This window comes from Rhinopithecus roxellana, chromosome 9, assembly GCF_007565055.1.
Source record: "Rhinopithecus roxellana isolate Shanxi Qingling chromosome 9, ASM756505v1, whole genome shotgun sequence".
NCBI lineage: Eukaryota > Metazoa > Chordata > Mammalia > Primates > Cercopithecidae > Rhinopithecus > Rhinopithecus roxellana.
In genome coordinates this window covers 16,762,466-16,783,149 of record NC_044557.1, presented here as the reverse complement: position 1 = coordinate 16,783,149, position 20,684 = coordinate 16,762,466, and the positions used below count along the sequence as shown (strand labels likewise).

At 37.5% G+C, this 20,684-nt stretch overlaps 1 protein-coding gene and 1 non-coding gene across 2 annotated transcripts in view; both read right to left on the bottom strand.

Moving 5' to 3' along the window:
* The window catches only part of LOC104665285 (POTE ankyrin domain family member A-like), a 75,349-nt gene extending 55,120 nt beyond the window's left edge, over window positions 1-20,229 (bottom strand). Inside the window, 8 exon segments of the mRNA XM_030938153.1 lie at window positions 6,499-6,569; window positions 9,335-9,472; window positions 11,084-11,190; window positions 14,857-14,904; window positions 14,907-15,023; window positions 15,184-15,292; window positions 18,153-18,205; window positions 19,972-20,229. Coding sequence (XP_030794013.1) covers window positions 6,499-6,569; window positions 9,335-9,472; window positions 11,084-11,190; window positions 14,857-14,904; window positions 14,907-15,023; window positions 15,184-15,292; window positions 18,153-18,205; window positions 19,972-20,229 — 901 coding nt within the window.
* On the bottom strand, window positions 7,989-8,095 carry LOC115899763. The gene has a single exon (XR_004059372.1). It is a non-coding gene; the product is annotated as a U6 spliceosomal RNA (small nuclear RNA).
* Window positions 20,230-20,684: the final 455 nt, after the last annotated feature.

The window sequence follows — 20,684 nt, the reverse complement described above, 5'->3', positions numbered from 1 at the left end:
GAGATTTTATCACCACCAGACCTGCCTTACAAGAGACCCTGAAGGAAGCACTAAACATGGAAAGGCACAACCAGTACCAGCCATTGCAAAAACATGCCAAAATGTAAAGACCATCGAGGCTAGGAAGAAACTGCATCAACTAACAAGCAAAATAACCAGTTAATATCATAATGGCAGGATCAAGTTCACACATAACAATATTAACCTTAAATGTAAATGGACTAAATGCTCCAATGAAAAGACACAGACTGGCAAACTGGATAAAGAGTCAGGACCCATCAGTTTGCTGTATTCAGGAGACCCATCTCACATGCAGAGACATACATAGGCTCAAAATAAAGGGATGGAGGAAGATCTACCAAGCAAATGGAGAACAAAAAAAAGCAGGGGTTGCAATCCTAGTCTCTGATAAAACAGACTTTAAACCATCAAAGATCAAAAGAGACAAAGAAGGACATTACATAATGATAAAGGGATCAATTCACCAGGAAGAGCTAACTATCCTAAATATATATGCACCCAATACAGGAGCACCCAGATTCATAAAGCAAGTCCTTAGAGACTTACAAAGAGACTTAGACTCCAATACAATAATAATGGGAGACTTTAACACCCTACTGTCAACATTAGATAGATCAACGAGACAGAAAGTTAACAAAGATATCCAGGAATTGAACTCATCTCTGCAGCAGGCAGACCTAATAGACATCTACAGAACTCTCCACCCCAAATCAACGTAATATACATTCCTCTCAGCACCACATCACACTTATTCCAAAACTGACCACAAAATTGGAAGTAAAGCACTCCTCAGCAAATGTAAAAGAACAGAAATTATAACAAACTGTCTCTCAGACCACAGTGAAATCAAACTAGAACTCAGGACTAAGAAACTCAATCAAAACTGCTCAACTACATGGAAACTGAATAACCTGCTCCTGAATGACTACTGGGTACATAACGAAATGAAAGCAGAAATAAAGATGTTCTTTGAAACCAATGAGAACAAAGATACAACACACAGAATCTCTGGGACACATTTAAAGCAGTGTGTAGAGGGAATTTTATAGCACTAAATGCCCACAAGAGAAAGCTGGAAAGATCTAAAATGGACACTCTAACATCACAATTAAAGGAACTAGAGAAGCAACAGCAAACACATTCAAAAGCTAGCAGAAGGCAACAAATAACTAAGATCAGAGCCGAACTGAAGGAGATAGAGACACAAAAAACCCTCCAAAAAATCAATGAATCCAGGAGTTGGTTTTTTGAAAAGATCAACAAAATTGATAGACTACTAGCAAGATTAATAAAGAAGAAAAGAGAGAAGAATCAAATAGATGCAATAAAAAATGATAAAGGGGATATCACCACTGACCTCACAGAAATACAAACTACCATCAGAGAATACTATAAACACCTCTACGCAAATCAACTAGAAAATCTAGAAGAAATGGATAATTTCCTGGACACTTACACACTCCCAAGACTAAACCAGGAATAAGCTGAATCCCTGAGTAGACCAATAGCAGGCTCTGAAATTGAGGCAATAGTTAATAGCCTACCAACCAAAAAAAGTCCAGGACCAGATGGATTCACAGCTGAATTCTACCAGAGGTACAAGGAGGAGCTGGTACCATTCCTTCTGAAACTATTCCAATCAATAGAAAAAGAGGGAATCCTCCCTAACTCATTTTATGAGGCCAACATCATCTTGATACCAAAGCCTGGCAGAGACACAACAAAAAAACAGAATTTTAGACGAATATCCCTGATGAACATTGATGCAAAAATCCTCAATAAAATACTGGCAAACCGGATCCAGCAGCACGTCAAAAAGCTTATCCACCATGATCAAGTGGGCTTCATCCCTGGGATGCAAGGCTGGTTCAACAAATGCATATCAATAAATGTAATCCAGCATATAAACAGAACCAAAGACAAAAACCACATGATTATGTCAATAGATGCAGAAAAAGCCTTTGACAAAATTCAACAGCCCTTCATGCTATCACTGGGAAGGGGAGGGGGTGGGATTGCATTGGGAGTTATACCTGATGTAAGTGATGAGTTGATGGGTGCTGACGAGTTGATGGGTGCAGCACACCAACATGGCACAAGTATACATATGTAACAAACCTGCACATTATGCACATGTACCCTAGAACTTGAAGTATAATAATAAAAAAATAAAATAAATATAAATAATAAATAATAAATAAATAAATAAAATAAAATAAATAAAAGGGGTAGGGGGCAGGAAAGGGTGACAGTGTGCCAGGAAGCAACAAGATAGGGAGTAAGGCCTGCAAGAGTGAATGTGTATTTGCCTACAACAGAACGATGAGTGAGTAGGTCTTTACCAGCAGTTCAGTAATGCCAGAGAAAGGGCACACAGGGAAAAGGGCTAAAGATGGTGGCTGGGGCAGAGTCAGATTATGAAAGCCTTATGTGTAATTTTAAGATGCTTGGACATTAATGTTCAAGAGTAGTCTCGTTCTATCTGCATTAGCTATAAATCACTTTAAATGCCAAAACTAATATTCCTAGTGAATCATTATTCATTAACGCAAGGTGATAGATAGCTCATGTGGACACAGCTGAGATGATACTATGTAGAAAACTCTCAATAATTGTTATGAACATTTGGAAAGTCAATTCTATAATAAAGTCATAGAAACTATAAGAAATCACTTAATATTTGGTTTGGGAAGGTGCTTTCTAAAGTTATAGTGCATATAAATATAACTAATAGTTATGAATTCAGAGCTGTGAAAATAAAGCAAAGAAACCACATTGTGTTTGAGTCAGCAATCTTTAGATTTCTATATAGTTTTCTCATCTAGTCCCTAAATTCTAAATATAATCCTGGTACTCACTCTCAAGTTTACTTTAAATACTAGCCTACACAAAAAACGCTCTTTCTCTTACTTCTTTTTGTTATTTTTATGTTGCTTTTGTTAAAGGAAGAACACAAAAATTCCCTGCGAAAAGGGATTCTGTTTGGTTGCAGGCAGAAAGAGAGGAGGAAACACAAAGCACATTTTGCCAGAAAATGATTTTTTGGAAGTCGGAATATAACATGAAGTCAAGCAGAGGCACTCTAGAACTGAATTTGCTGTGCTTCTTTAATACGTTCCTTTCTCTCTTTGTTTTCTGGCAGCTGTTACTCACATAGGTCATGGAGAGTATCATTCCCTAAGGAAAACACAACTACAATATACATCTTTGTCCATTAAGTTCATCTGTCCCAATTCTGTGGATGCTGACTGACTTTCAGTCATTGATGGTGATACACATGGATATTTATCATCAACTTTCAGATTCTTGAATCTTTGACAGTTCTTATTACTGAGAGTCAAACTAGTAGGAATCCAGCTATAAATGCTGATTATCCAATTACCTACTCAAAATATAAGAATATGCCATTAAACATGCACAGAAAAAAAATTAGTCATTCCTGCAGACCTGCTGCTCTTTGCTATTCTGTATTCACCAGAAAATTTCCTACTCCTTCCTCATGTCCAGGTTAAATGCTAGTGTACAACCTGGAAACCTGTGAATCATCTGAGATTTCTCTCTATCCCCCAAACCTTTTTCATTCAATCATCACTAAATCATATTGACCATCCCTCTCTTCTGCCTCTGCTTTATATTCTCACTGCCACTGGGAACATAAACATTTACCAAATGACTTTTATTAAAAAAAAAAAATCTGCCAACTATTAATGTTATTTCTTACATGAAAAAAGAACTTAAGCAAAACAAATGAAAAAGGCGTAACACCAAAAAAGGCCAACATTTTAAAATGAAAAACTGAGATTCCTAACTTTATTTATTTCACCACAGATGGGTAAAAACCTTAAATACATTGATACTAGTCCAAGGATGTCTGACAAGAAAACTATAGCTGACTACTGCAAAAGCTTCCTTTGTCTCCCGGTTTCTTTACATAGTTACCTTCCATCAACCTGTATGAGGGGTCACAAACTATAGGCCACAGGCCAAATCCAGTCTGCCTTATAGTTTTGTAAATAAAGTTTTATTGGATCTCAGTCATGCCTATTTGCTTACATATTATCCATAGTTGCTTTCACACTACAACAGCAGGGTTAAGTAGGTATGACAGAGATCACATAGTCTAAAATATTTCCCACCTAGTCCTTTACAGAAAAAGCTTGACAACCCCTGTTTTACACCATAGCCAGAATGCCTTAACACTCCAATTTAATCTTCTGACTCCCCTGCTCAAATTTCTCCAATGAGTCCCTGCATCAACCATTGCTGGCTCCCTACCAATAGCCATTCCTAATTCTTTCTTGCAGAAGAAACACAAATCTATTGGGATACTTACTATCCCAATACTCCTCCCCAGCTTCAGAAAGAGAAATGGTTATTCTAAGCTAGTCACAAAATTACATTTGCTTTCCCAGTGCCCGGTTTGGGGATGGGCATGTGGTGTGACCCAGCCAGTGAAATGTTACAGAAAGTCCACTGCATGCTTCTAAGTTTTCTCCCTATTTAAAGAAACACATGAAGAAAAGCAGCCCTTGCAACGTTGTGTTCTGAGAATAAGATGCCTGCAGCTGATGCAGATTAGTCAACTGTGAAAGGAGACATGAACAAGACACTGCCAACAGCACAGCTGAAAGAGGGACAAGTGGGATTCTAGGATATCACTGAATGACCAAAACAACTCTGATTCCTACTGTTTTAGCCACTCCTCATCTAGTATTTGCAGTCCAAAGCATTCTACCTGGTAAATTTCCCATGGCCCATGGGATAAGAGCTACTAATTTCTATAGTATTAAAAATTATATCATAAACTTGACTTAGCTTAGTATTCACCTCATTCCCAACCTCTTGTATCTCACACTTTTTGTACTAGCAAAAGTGAACTGCTCATAAACCCTGCAAAGTTCACTCAAGCATCTTGCTTTTGCACTTGCTGCTCTTCCTCCCATACAGGCAATCTCGTTAGATGTTCCTTCTGCCAAACACACCATCTCGTTACATGTTCATTCTGCCAAACATCATTCTTCTGCTACTTTACCTAGAAAAATTCTACTCACTCTGCACGCTCACCTTAAATCCTACCTACTTTTTTTTAAAGCTTTCATTCCTCATCACATGTCTGGCACATAATCAATGTAATATATAAACCATAAATATAAACTTCCAGTGGCCATCTAGCACACAGCAAGCACTGAATAAAGTAGCAAAATAATAAAAATGACAATGATAATAACAAGCTCCTGTCTGTATTTTTAAATGTGTTCTGTAGCATTAGAAAAATGCTTAGTATCTAAAAGACATCTGACAGTTATTTGTTAAGTAGACAGGTGAAAACATAAATACAAATGTTTTCTTTGTAAATTATGTTGAAAAAGCACAGAAATGAAATAGAGACAGCTCTATTCTGTTATGAGCACCTTAAAGATCAAAACTACATCTATTCCATCTTTGTCTCCTGCAGCGTACAAAATCTAACTTACAGAAGCTCTTTGATAAACATATGGGCTAAATTAAAGGTGTCCTCACACAGTTTGAATTGTACAATATACTAGGTGTCCACATCCAGGTAGCATACTAGCATTTTTCTTATTGTGAAACATTTTTGTACTTTTATTATAATCTGCTGGGCCTATAGTTGGGCAATTTGTATATTTATTATGACAATCTTTTGGCGAACGGTAGCAGAGCATCTTGTTTTAACAAAATTACTGTTACCACGACAATTAACCACCAGGTAGAAGAACACATCTTGTTCCAACAAAGTAAATATACCTCTTTGAATTTCAAATTTAGAGGAATAAAGTCAGTAACAGTGAGCCTTGCTGGTACAAGCATATGTAACACGATCTGTGCTTCGCTGTTCATGATCAAAACTTCCTTACTTTTACTTTTTCATCTATGGTAGGACTACCCAGAACAGGCATCCACAACTCCCAAGCCACAGACTGGTAGCAGTTCATGGCCTTTTTGGAACCATGCCACACACGAAGTGAGTATTAGGCAAGCCAGAGAAGCTTCATCTGCATTTATAGCCATGCCCCATGGCTCATATTACCACCTAAGCTCCGCCTCCTGTCAGATCATCACTGGTAGCATTAGATACTCATGGAAGCATGAACCCTGTTGTGAACTGCCCATGCGAGGGATCTAGGTTGTGTGCTTCTTATGAGAATCTAATGCCTGATGGTCTGTCACTGTCTCCCTTTGCCCCCAGATGGGACCATCTAGTTGCAGGAAAACAAGCTCAGAGCTTCCACCCATTCTACATTATGGTAAGTTGTATAATTATTTCATTATATATTACAATGTAATAATAATATAAAGTAGCACAATAAATGCAATGTACTTGAGTAATTCTGAAACCATCTGCACCTTCCCCTAGTCCATGGAAATACTGTCTTCCACAAAACCGATCCCTGGTGCCAAAAAAGCAAAAAGGCTGGGGACAACTGACCTAAAGTAATTCACTCTCAGAAGTCTTACCTGGATTGCTGTTTTCAGAACATTTTTTTGGCATCTGTTTTTCTTTATAATCAGAAAGTAATTGGCAAATTCTATGTATAAAAATGTAACAAATAAAATTACTATTTTAATACTGACATGAAAAATACTTACTAAATGCAAAATTCTTAGAGTATTTCAAACAATATCAGAATATCAGAAAACAATATTATCCCATCTACTTTTGTGTACATCCTACAAACTTTTCATTAAGCTTCTACATAAAAAAGAAACAAAGTAAGGTGAAATACTCATAAATCGAGGGCACTATGACTCAGCAAATTAACTTGCATTCGCTTGACATAATAGAAAGTCCCAACTCTGAAGAAGTCCTAGCTCCATAATGAAGAGCTATTTGTTCTTGGAAAATTTACTTCTTTTAGGCTCAATGTCTTCTACAAAGTGAGGACTTTGCTGCCTTATTTCACTAAGCTATAAAGATTTAACAAGATAAAATTTTTATATGCTCACAGAAACAGTAAAGCAATGGAATATTCTGTTCCTAAACTTTATGACCGAAATTATCTTCGAATCCCAAATAAAACCCAATGTGTAGCTAGGCGCAGTGGCTCATGCCTGTAATCCCAGCACTTTGGGAGGCCAAGGCAGGCAGATCACGAGGTCAAGAGATTGAGACCATCCTGGCCAACATAGTGAAACCCCATCTCTACTAAAAATACAAAAAATTAAGTGGGCATGATGGCACGTGCCTGTAGTCCCAGCTACTTGAGAGGCTGAGCCAGGAGAATCACCTGAACCCGGGAGATGGAGGTTGCAATGAGCCAAGATCGCGCCACTGCACTCCAGCCTGGCAACAGAGCAAGACTCAGTCTAAAAAAAAAAAAAAAAAAAACCCAAAGTGTATTGTGTTCATAGGTCCTAATATGCAAATATTGTAGCTTTCAGGAAATGTTATTAATTTTGATTATTAGTTGTCCTACTCTTTATGGCTTATAATTCAGAGCATCTCAACTATTTCACAGTTTATAACTAAATTTATTTCTAAATATCTCATTAAAGTAGGTAACATGATTGTCCACGATTATGGAGTTTCAATCACACCAAGAGCAGAAAAACCGATGGATGAATGTCAAGACCTGGCTTGGACCAATGATCCTTCTCTACAGACTCACACTCTGAACCAGCAGATGTTTGTTAGGATAATGCGTCATGTCCATGTTCATCTCCAGCTGACATGGGAGATCAAAACCCTGCTTTTATTTGTTTTAGGTTCCATGAAGAAGTTGCAAATTGACATTCTCTAATTTTTGAGATACATACTAACAATATATTTTGCACACAACACTCTACACATTATTCAGCTCTGGGAACATCTCATAGGCCACCTTACATGAATATTTTTATAGCAAAAATCACAATTTCAATACTCAGATGGCACCCATTTTGCTTTGATTCACACTGTTTCCTTAGAGTTAGTCAGCAAATAGTCAAATGACCTTCCAGTGACTATGCAAAATATAGAATGCTTCAAAAATTTGTGCAGCCTGCCTATTCAGGGGCCATGCTAATTTTCTCTGTATTGCTCCAATTTTAGGATATGTGCAGCCAAAGCAAGCACAAAGCCCTACTTTTACACATGGACAGTGATAAGTCATGAACGCAGTTTAGCTCTAAGTCCAACTAACCTACTTGAGATCTCGAGAATTATCTTCAACGGCTTCCTGTGAGGTAGAATTTGAAAATATTTTTAAATACTGAGGAAAAGATGCAAGTAGCTTGGGAAATTTTCATTATCATGGAAAACAGATCACTCAAGGGGCCAACCACAATTGGGTGCCCACTGCTCTAGGGAAGGTTAACATGAGACTTTCTACTGCCTAAGGTACTATACAGGATATAAAGGTGCCTCAGGGTACATATCTGGTAGCAAAGAAGAAGAAACAAACACTGATCTCTTTCTGCCACATTATTTGAACCTCTTTGACAGTTTAGAACAAGCCCAATTAATATCTGCTAGAGAAAAGACCAACACAGGACTCAAAGGATCTCTTACTATGAAGTTCTCAGTTAAGTCTAGGATAAGATGTGGGTTCCACATCAAGTTTTGAATGTGGTGGGGAGGGTCAATTTGCTCACTTTGCATGCAGATAAAGCCAGGATGTCAAGCTGCCAGAGCAGGGTGCTGGTGCTTTGGGAACAATGACTGAGCACATAAGCACAGGTATGTGAAGTAAAGAATGTTGTAACTTTGAAGTCTATGTATGGATCACCATGAAGACTTGAGGGATCTCAATCAGTAAGGGCATGTTGGTGTCAAAGGTCAACCATTACCAGGCAGCAGGACCAGTTTCAGTGGCGACAATGCAGCAACAGAATCAATGGAAACAACAGAATGATTAAAATGTCCTTTTTTCCTCCTCCTTCTGACTTGATAAAAAGGATTGTCTTCCTTGGACAAATTCAGGGAGTGCATAGGAGACAGTCCCCAGAAAACAATACAAGACTTTCTGCTAAACTAGACATTTAAAGACCCAAATAACTAATCAGAAAAATCAAAGATGTGATTCTGTTTTTTATCCAATGCATAGGTGTTATACTTGGAATGAAATGAACAATCTTGGGATCTCTAAGGATAAAGGTCTTAAAAGTCCTGAGGTAAAGAATCCTGCACCCATTGGCACTTCTAACTAGTCTAACTTTTTGTTTGATTTCCAGCTGATCCAGTGGACTAACTCATGGCCACTCTAAAACTACCTAAACCAAACTATGACATCTCACCTGATATCTAAGATGCAAAAGTTAAAACTATTTTAAACCTCAATTTAGTGTTAACTAGCCTTTTAATGTAAATACTTACATATTATGATGACTAGAAACAGCATAATCTTCAGCAGTCCACCCAGATACATCTTGAGAAAATACATCAATATTTTGCTGAAGCAGAAGGCTAACCATACTTGCTGATCCACAACGTACAGCAAGTATAAGAGCAGTTCTAAAATGACAGATAATTTCTCCCTTAGGAACTTTAATAAAGTTATTTTAAAAGCTAATTTGATATACTTTCCCAATTTAATATCTTGCCTGTCCATGCAGAATTAAACATTTACATGTACTAAAAAACATAAGCATCTTGGGTGCTCAAGTGTTCATCTTTGTAAAATACCACCAAGGTTAAAAGAAAGGGACAGGCCGGGCGCGGTGGCTCAAGCCTGTAATCCCAGCACTTTGGGAGGCCAAGACGGGTGGATCACAAGGTCAGGAGATCGAGACCATCCTGGCTAACACCGTGAAACCCCGTCTCTACTAAAAAATACAAAAAACTAGCTGGGCGCGGTGGCGGGCGCCTGTAGTCCCAGCTACTCGGGAGGCTGAGGCAGGAGAATGGCGTAAACCCGGGAGGCGGAGCTTGCAGTGAGCTGAGATCCGGCCACCGCACTCCAGCCTGGGCGATAGAGCGAGACTCCGTCTCAAAAAAAAAAAGAAAGGGACAAAAAGGAATCCTCTTATCTCAGTGGGGTACTGAATAGTAGAAGCTACTAATTTAAAGGACTTTGATGGGCAAGAAACTATGCTAGGGCTGCTTATCTGAAGTGGACAAAGATTTAACTGAAGATTTCTTCCCAGCTTCCCTAGACTGATATGGTGTAATAGAAAATCAGCTAAATATGAGCTATCTGCAGGCTGAAAGCAGTAATATTAATAATAATAGTAAGAATAGTAGTTATAGTAGCTTCAGTTGATGATGCCAATAAGCATGTGCTAGGCACTGAATTAAATGCCATATATGTCTTTCTTACTTATGCACAGCCAACTTTGAAGGATATATTCTCCTTCTTTTCATATATGACAACATATGTGGTAGTAAATAACATTCCCAAGGTCACACACCTAGCAAGTAAGAAACCTAGGAACTGAATCCAGTTTTGTGTGAATCTAAAGTCTAGCTCTTTTCTCTTTATCACCCACCTACAGCTTGCCTTCATTAAAGGAAGTGTATGTTATCCACTTAAAACTATCTTAACTCCCTCTCTCCATACCAATTAAAAAAACATCAAAATATACTGGAAATAAAGAAGGAAAAAAATCTAATGAACCCACAGTATTTGGGAATAGCAATTAATCATCATGTAGGGATAAGCTAACATTAATATTCTTCAAAGGAAGCAACTTAAAGCAGTCATTCAAAAGACAAAATGATTTTCAACTCCTGTTTATGTTTAATATAGCATATTTAATGGAAAAGCATACAAGAAGTAGAGGTTAAAAACTATAGAAAGGGTTAAGAAGTTCAACACTGAGTCAAAAACTAAAAGCTAAAGTTTGCACTTCATGAAACTAATATGAAATCCCTTTAGCTAACATAAGATCATATAACCGAAAACGTCACATAACAAATAACATCAGTCAATATAATAAGAGAAGATGAACCCTACTAAAACTGTTCTTTATGTTGCCTAGTTCAAATGACTGTATTTCTCCATAACTGATTTGTATTGATACTGATCACCATGTTCCAATAAGTATAAGTTAATTTTATTAATTTAATATTTATGACTTGAATGACTTATCACTCCAGAACAACACAGAGATAAAATAACTATACCTTCCAAACCTATCAAGTGCATTTAAATTAGCTTTTTTCTTGATTAAAAATTCCACCATTTGCTGTTTCTGTCCATATACACCGAGTAAAAGTGGTGTGAGGCCACCCTGTAAAACAATATTAATGCAAAAACAATATGTAATTCAAAAAAATTACCTATTTTCAAATGAACTGGAAACTTTATATAAGATCCTATGAACTTATACTCATAGAAAGTAAATAAAATATAGTCGTCTCCTTCTCACTCTTCTGTGCTTTCCCACACACTCACTACTCCTTCCCTTGGAAACACCCCTCCTCTGCCTCACATTAACTCTGGTTATCTTGAAAACTCACTTTAAACATTTACTGTTTCCAAGATTATTTGCTTCTGCCCCAGCATTTGACATGGTATTACTGGATAATTTTTCCCATCTAAACAAAAAGCTTCTTGAGGGCAGGGGCTGTATATTTTATCTCTATATCCTCAAACCCTATGACAAATCATTGTGTATAAAGCAAGAATTTGCATGTAAAATATTTCTTAAATTCAGATGTTTTACCAAAAGATCAAGCTCTGACATGCAATAAAACTTGCTGTTAAGACTCACACTGCCCATTTCAAGAATTTTTCCAACATTTATTCATTTAAACTCTATTTGTATATAATTTTCCCAGATTGTTAACTAAATAATGAGTTCATAGTACTGCTGAAACTAAATTAACAGAATTCCTATCTGTATTCTTAATAACTCCATGGTTTTTAGTGTTTAAAACTGCCATCCTGATTATGCCAAACCTCTACAAACTTAAGAGACACACTTGATAGTCCACAATACAGCTTCAATTGACAAAAAGGGTTTAGAATTTGCTACAATACTAATTGAGAAAACTCTGCTCTTAAAAATGATTTACTGACCTAAGCACTTAAATGATAACAAAGAGACATAAAATCCTGAGAAACCCAGCCTGTACTTACTGAAAGGCTACTCACTGAAAATTTCTAAAGACCTTCTGAATGGCATTGAATAACTGATGATAGGAAGGAAAAAGTATTATTCTGTAAGCTGATAGATACTGCCAATAATATTCATTTTAATGTCCCAATCACAGATAAAAGTCAAATTAGGCCAGGCATGGTGTCAGACCTGTAATCCTAGCATTTTGAGAGGCTGAGGTGGATGAATTGCTTGAGCTCAGGAGTTCAAGACCAGGCTGGGAAACATGGCAAAAACCCCATCTCTACTTTAAAGACAAAAAAAAAGTGAGGTGGGAGGACCACCTGAGCTTGGGGAGGTTGAGGCTGCAGTGAGCTGTGATCACACCACTGCATTGCAGCCTGGAAAACAGAGTGAGACCCTGTGTCAAAAAAAAGTCAGACTAATATTATCGGAAAGGAAAGATGTAAAGGAATTAGCACATATCCAATTCCAACTCTTCTAGAGATATATTAAGTTCCTGAGATAGAAGAATTTACCTATTACACTTATCTATTCAGTGATTCTTAAGCAAAAGCATACACGGATTTTGAGGAATTTGTTGTTGTTGTTGTTGTTGTTAGAGACAGGGTCTCATTATGTTGCCCAGGCTAGACTCGAACTCCTGAGCTCAAGCAGTCCTCCCACCTCAGTCTCCCTAGCAGCTGGGATTATAGCCATGCACCACATGCACCACCATGCCTGGCTTCAAGGACACTTTTTTTTTTTTTTTTTTTTTTTTTGACACTGAGTCTCGATCTGTCACCAGGCTGGAGTGCAGTGGCACAATCTTGGCTTACTGCAACCTCTGCCTCCTGGGTTCAAGCGATTCTCCTGCCTCAGCCTCCTGAGTAGATAGGACTACAGGCATGTGCCACCACGTCCAGCTAATTTTTGTTTTTTTAGGAGAGACGGGGTTTCACCATGTTGGCCAGGATGGTGTCCATCTCCTGACCTTGTGATCCACCTGCCTTGGCCTCCCGAAGTGCTGCGATTAAAGGCAGGAGCCATTGCACCTGGCCTCAAGGAAACATTTTTAAACATACGCTATTAAAATCTTCAGGATAGAACCTAGACTTGCAGATTATTTAAAATTTTTTCTCAGGTTACTCTAATTCACAATTCTAGCTGAAAACTAGTGCAATGGACAATTACTTCAGTGTCATCTCTCACCCACATGACCAATTCCCTTTATCATTTGAGCATTTGGCCAAAAAGAGGAAAGAATGAGAGAGAGACTCATTTGCTGAAAACACCACTTAATTTTCCTGGGTAGGGGTAGAACAGGGTGTAGTAAACTCAAAATCCAACTTCATCTTGTTATTTATAAGCTCCTTATCTCCCACCTTCCCATCAGGACATTCTAGATTTGAAAGCAGAGTTGAGACTCTATCTAAGCGGCCATTTCTACCAGAATAGGATAGTAAGTCAGTGAATTACTCGTTATTCCCTCTGCTCAAGGGTTTCCCACAATATCACCACCTATTCACAGCCAATCTGGTTCCTCAGAGGCCTCCTAAAATTGATCTCTAGGCAGTTTACAACTCACTAACTCCCTCTCCCAAATTGAAAAACTGTCATTCTCTAAAACTGAAGAGAACCTTGTCTCACCATGCAAAGGGAACAAATGAATGCACAACAACAAAAAACATACATATAAAACCTCTTCATGGTCTTTTCTCTCCATTACCTAATATCCAAATTGACCTCTATATTATTATACTTTAAGTTCTAGGGTACATGTGCATAATGTGCAGGTTTGTTACATATGTATACTTGTGCCATGTTGGTGTGCTGCACCCATCAACTCATCAGCACCCATCAATTCGTCATTTATATCAGGTATAACTCCCAATGCAATCCCTCCCCCCTCACCATGATAGGCCCTGGTGTGTGATGTTCCCCTTCCCGAGTCCAAGTGATCTCATTGTTCAGTTCCCACCTATGAGTGAGAACATGCGGTGTTTGGTTTTCTCTTCTTGTGATAGTTTGCTAAGAATGATGGTTTCCAGCTGCATCCATGTCCCTACAAAGGATGCAAACTCATCCTTTTTTATGGCTGCATAGTATTCCATGGTGTATATGTGCCACATTTTCTTAATCCAGTCTGTCACAGATGGACATTTGGGTTGATTCCAAGTCTTTGCTATTGTGAAGAGTGCCACAATAAACATACATGTGCATGTGTCTTTATAGCAGCATGATTTATAATCCTTTGGGTATATACCCAGTAGTGGGATGGCTGGGTCATATGGTACATCTAGTTCTAGATCCTTGTTCATCCATTATGGAAATCAGTATGGCAATTCCTCAAGGATCTAGAACTAGATGTGCAATCAGAAATATCTTAAGCCTTGCCACTGAGAGATACATCACTTCATATCTATTACAGTTTTTTTTTTATTTTTTTTTTTAGGAGCTTGCCAAAGCAGCAAGATTTCTATTCACTGAAGCATGTTTTAGTTTTCTTGGAGTTTTAATGTAAAACCTATTTCCAGGGCAAATTTTGACATTTTACATTGTTTGGGGGGGAGGGGGAAACTGGGAGGGAAAATTGAAAAAAAAGTAAGTCTTACCTTTTACAAATCCAGAGTTTTCAAAAAAAAATATTTACCGCAAGTGCATAAAAAATGCTGTACCCTCTAATGTGTCTTTAAAAGTGACAATATTTAAAATAAAGTCTTAGATAATTAAGTCATTTCAAAATATTTTCATTCAGGTTATACTTGAGCTTCCAAATATAGAAAACTGGCCCTTACACAGGTCAATGTTAAAATAAATGCATTGGGTATTTTGAAAATAAAATTAGATCTATACCTTGTTTTTTGATTTGATATCAGCATTGTATAAAAGCAGTGTTTAATTGCTAATTGCATTAATCTATCTTCACTGTAGACAGCATAGTGTAGGGCAGTATTGCCATACACATCCGGAAGATTTGGATCAATACCACGTCGTAGCAAAAGTATTGCACATTGTACAGCCTGCCAATATTAGACCAAAAACAAATTATAAATCCTAGGAATTCAAGATAAACATTCCACAGGTTTCATCAATAAGTTATATTTAAATAAGAAAACTCATTTTTATTCTATGTATTGAAATCAAATCCATCTCATGCTGATATAGTTGGCTACTGCATACCTTTATTAGAGCTGTCCTCTTTTTGCTGTCAAAGACATGAAGTTGACATTTTCTATCCAGCAGGAGTTTTACTACTTCTGAATTCCCACAGGCCAAATGTAGAGCAGTCCTATGAGAGTGAGAAGACGTTTTAGCAAATTGTAGTGTACTATCTAAAGCCGTATCAATGATTCACGTAATTGCAAACATTGAATAGCATGCTATCCCTCTGCCTTCAAAACAAGCATTTAATTTTCCTGTAGAGAAAGCACACTATTAATTACCTCTCATTTCTCACTGTATTAATGAAATAGCAGCCTATCTGAAAAGAAAGAGCATAGCCCTTTGATTACATTAAATTTGGGCTGGAATCCTGCTCTGAGCTTTGTCACTTCCTAGCTGTTGCTTAGCCTTTTTGTGTCTCAATTTCCTCATCAATAAAATGGGAATGAAAATAGTAGCTTTCTCACAGGAAACCACTGTAATGCTTAAATGAGACTCTACACAAAATATATAGAAGAGTTCCTAACACAAATAACAGTTCAATAATTGTTATTTTTGCTAATACTACTAAAAACAACACTTGAATTAAGTGAGATAATACAATTATACATACACTTTGAGGTATGTTTTAAAGATGACAGTTTACATTGTATTTTGATGATTATAAGACGCTGTCTTCATGTTTTGACATTCCTTACATTGTAGTACCACTTGTAATTCATGACTTACTGTAACTATAATTGGTAGCATTTACATAGTTCTCTTATTGACACATGAAATAATGGGGCATCATACAATCCATGGTGGCTTACATTAAGTAGAATATGGTACGTATAACAGTTCTGAGGCAATTCTAACCAGATGATTGGCATTTAGATAAATTTTGGTTCTTAAAAGTACTATGGAATAAGAGGGCTAAGGTAGAAACAACAAATGTCAAAACTAATTTTTACTTTAATTTTCAAAAAAACTTTAAACCAAAGGAAACTTGGGGTTCAAATGAATAGGTATGGCTCATTTTTTCAATACCTAGATTTATAGAGTATATGTAAATCAGATATTTCCAGTGATAAATATTAGGATTTGAAACTTATAAATTTGCTTTTTTAATGAATTTATGAAACTATTTGTGGAGTTTTTTTCAACTTTCACACTCAGGGGTATATTGCAGGATGTTACATAGGTAAATTGGTAAATATACATAGGTATATTGCAGGTTTGTTACACAGGTAAATGTGTGCCAAGAGGGTTGATTGTATAAATTATTTCTTCACCCAGGTATTAAGCCCAGTACCCATTAGTTATATTTCCTGCTTCTCTCCCTCATCCCTCCAATAGGCCCCAATGTGTGTTGCTCCCTTCTAGGTACCTTTGTGTTCTTACCATTTAGCTCCCCATTATAAGTGAGAACATGCAGTATTTGGTTTTCTGTTCCTAAGTTAGTTTGCTAAGGATAATGGCCTCCAACACCATGTCCATGCAAAGGTTATGCTCTCATTCTTTTTTATGGCTGCATAGTATTCCATGGTGTTTATGTACCACATTTTAGTTCTTAAAAGTGCTAAAACAGTCTTTATCCAAGACTGTTATAAATTTTCAAAAGGGCAGTTAAAGGTTATTTTTTACTATTTTCTACCTTCAGAATGCTTTTGTTTGAAAGGAGGGAGGAAAAGCTTCAGTTGAGATTAAGTCCTATTACTCTAATTTTAAATCTCTCACCTTGCTCAAGCTGAGCAGGTAAACATGAAGTTTTCGAAGATGGAAGGATACTGCAAGATAGTAGACTATGCCTGCCACATTATAGGTAGATGGCTTATATTTGATGAATAAATGGATTGAAAGAATGGATAAACACAGCTGGGGAGTTCAATTTTTTTTTTTTTTTTTTTTTTTTTTTTTTTTTTTTTTTTTTTTGAGACACAGTCTCACTCTTATTGCCCAGGCTAGAATGCAATGGTGTGATCTCAGCTCACCGCAACCTCCACCTCCATGTTCAAGTGATTCTCCCGCCTCAGCCTCCCAAGTAGTTGGGATTACAGGCATGAGCCACCAGAGCCGGCTAATTTTGTATTTTTAGTAGAGACAGGGTTTCTCCATGTTGGTCAGGTTGGTCTCGAACTCCAAACCTCAGGTGATCCGCCCTCCTTGGCTTCCCAAAGTACTGGGATTATAGGCGTGAGCCACTGCGCCCAGCCCAAGTTCAATATTTTTAAAGAAAACTCCTGTAGAGTACAGCAATACATTTGTAATAGTAATGATCATTTATATTTGCTATTTTAGTTTTCATAAAGATATAACTAAAATGATTAATCCATACTTCTTGAACATGTTAATCTATATATAATGAAAAGATACTTACATAATAAAATGTATACATAATAAAATCTACACATAAAATCTACAGGCACAGGCAAAAACATTCCCTCTACTTCTGAAGAGGCTAAAAGTTCACATAAGATATCCATCCACATAAATAAGTAATAGAAACTGAGAATTGATCTATGCAAATATTATATTCCTTCTCTTCCCAAGGATTATTTCATTCAGAATGAACTTTAGAACTTTTCAGAGGTTCATTGCAAAAATCATAGATAAGAAAAAAGGAAAAACTTCACTTACAATACAAATGCCCAGAAATAAGTTTTATTGTATTTTCACCTAACACAAGAGCATATTCTGTTTGTGTGTATATATAACCTGGTTTTTTGTCACTTGGTATAGCAAAGTATATCTTCGCATGTCAACGTATATCTGTATCTATTGACATCCTCAATGGTTACGTATTATTCCATCCTATGGATGCACTGAAATTTGTTCGTAAAATCCGTTATGAGTTCTTAATACACTGCTATTTTAAGTAACACTGAGAAAGACAGATAAATCAATTTCCCAAAGATATTTCAGTACAATGGAATTGATGGGTAAAAGGCACATAGACATTTCTAAAATGTGGTTCTTAACACCAAAGTGTCTATTTGAAAACTCACAGCAACTTAAACTTTAAGCAACTATATAAGTACCGCTGCTCTTCATCCTCACACTTTGTGGATAGAAAACAGTATTTCAATCCTCTTTTAAATTCCTTCTCTCACCAGGAACACTAAGTGTTTTCCTATGTGCATAGGTCACTGGAAGATCTGCAAAAAAGTACTTTGCCCAATTTTAAATTGAGCTTATTTTTTTTTTCTTGTTGATTTGAAAGAATTATCTGTAAGATGAAAACACATTTCTTATCTAATATATATATAGTAAATATTTTGCATGTATGCTGTCTTTTGCTAATTTTTTTCTTATATACAAGGTGTTTTAATTTTTATTTTGCCAAAACAACCTTCAGAATGCTTGCTTGTGAGGTTCTTGGAAGGCCTTTGTCAAGATAAAAATATATCTGTATAAATAGGCATTTGTGTTTTCTTCTGGTACTTTTCTCATTTTGAATATTTAAAACTTTTAATCTATATTCCATCAGAGACTTATTTTGTGACATAAACATCTAGTTTTCTCCAAATAGCAGGCATTTCATTTATTAATAATTCATCTTTTTCTAAGGAAGGAGACCACTACTACTACTGCTGCCTCCTCCCCACTACCTTGCCTAGTTCACAAGACAGGAGGAAAAAGAGAAAGCAAAAAGTTCGAAAGAAATAAAAGTAAGATAAATAGCCAGACAACCTTGGCACCACCACCCGGCCCTAGGAGTTAAAAAAAGGTAATAATAATAACATCAACCCCTGACCTAAACTACTTGTGTTATCTGTAAATTCCAGACACTGTATGAAAAAAGCATTGTAAAACTTTTTGTTCTGTTAGCTGATGCATGTAGCCCCCAGTCACGTTTCCCACACTTGCTCGATTTATCACGACCCTTTCACGTGGGCCCCTTAAAGTTGTAAGCCTTTAAAAAGGCCAAGTATTTCTTTTTCGGGGAGCTCGGCTCTTCAGACACGAGTCTGCTGATGCTCCTGGCTGAATAAAAAACCTCTTCCTTCTTTAATCTGGTGTCTGAAGAGTTTTGTCTGCGGCTCGTTCTGCTACATTTCTACTAATATGAAATGTGACCATTATCAACTTCTAAATTCTTACATACATTTGGGTAGTTCTGGATTTTCTATTCTGTTCTATTCATTTATGTCTTTTCAGTTGCTGGTAAACAATTTGTGGAAATATTAGTACATTTTGATACCTAGAAAGGCAAGTCTTTTTCCATTCTGTTACAAAACACTAATTTACCACAATAGTAAAAGACACCATGTGTAACTTAAAAATGATAAAACTTTGATATTTTTATTTGGGCTTAGGGAAAGGTGATACATAAAGAACTCACATCTTGAGAAAAATGAATCTTCTTATTCAAGGACATGAACCATCTTCCCATTTCAGTTTCTTTCTAAGACTCCTCAGTGAAGAACATATTTATATAGGGATACATTGACATAAAACGCACATTGGATTTTATCTGAAGAATATTTAGCCCAGAAGTCGATATATTATAGGAATTATTTCTCATTACACACCTTTCTATAATGCATATAACATTGTTTTAAATGTGTACATTAAAAATAATCTGCTGCATCGACTTAATCTTGCAAGTTAAACCACTTTAAAACAGTCTATTAAGTGTTATGTAAAGGAAATTATTACTGATTGGAAATCAGCTAAAATTTTTTTGTGTTGTTGCTCATAAAGAGGACTTTGCGCCAACCTCTCCGAGGTTTCCACATCCAGGGTGCTGTGGGGCCTGCAGAGGCAAGAAAGTCAGCCCTCGCCCACCCAACAGAAGGGCAAATCCCCACCCCATCTCCACACATTCCGCCTCTGATCCCCTTTGGGGACTTTACCCCACCAGGCAGCTCTGTGGAACTTGCCCAGATCTTCTCGACGGATGTGTTACCTTGGCTCCAAAAAGGCGATGTCGTCGTGGTCTCCCCCAGAGTCTACGTTGTTCTTGCTACTCCCCCTGCAGGAGGGGAAGCAGTGGCAGCACCACTTGCCCATCTTGCTGCTGAGGCCAAAAGGCTTCTTCATAGTAGAGGCAGCCGGCTTTGAAGAAACCTCAGCCCCCATCCTCTTTTACCAGCCTGGGGAGCCAGGTAGTAGCCAGCCAATCACCTCTGCCAACAAATTTCACCAACAAGCAAGATACTCTAGGTTTCCAATCTGTTACAGGAGAAAGGTCAAGCACAGCCAAAACCCACCAAAGCAGTGGAGCCCAGCCCAGGCGAGGAGAGGCCAAGCCCAGCAGTATTTGCAAGGCCACACCCACCTGGGAAAATCCCCACTCCCACCCCGGGGGAAAGCCCACACCCACCCGGGGAAAGGCCAAGCCCCTCCACCCACCCGCCAAGGAAACACCCAGCCCAGTCAGGGGAATGCCAAGCCCAGCCAAGGAAAGGTCAAGCCCAGCAAAGGAATGCCGAGGGAGGAAACGCCAATCCACGCAAGGACCAGGAAGCAAAGCGACCAATGCCAAGCCAAGCAAGGAACGTCAAGTCAAGCGACCAACACCAAGCCAAGCGAGG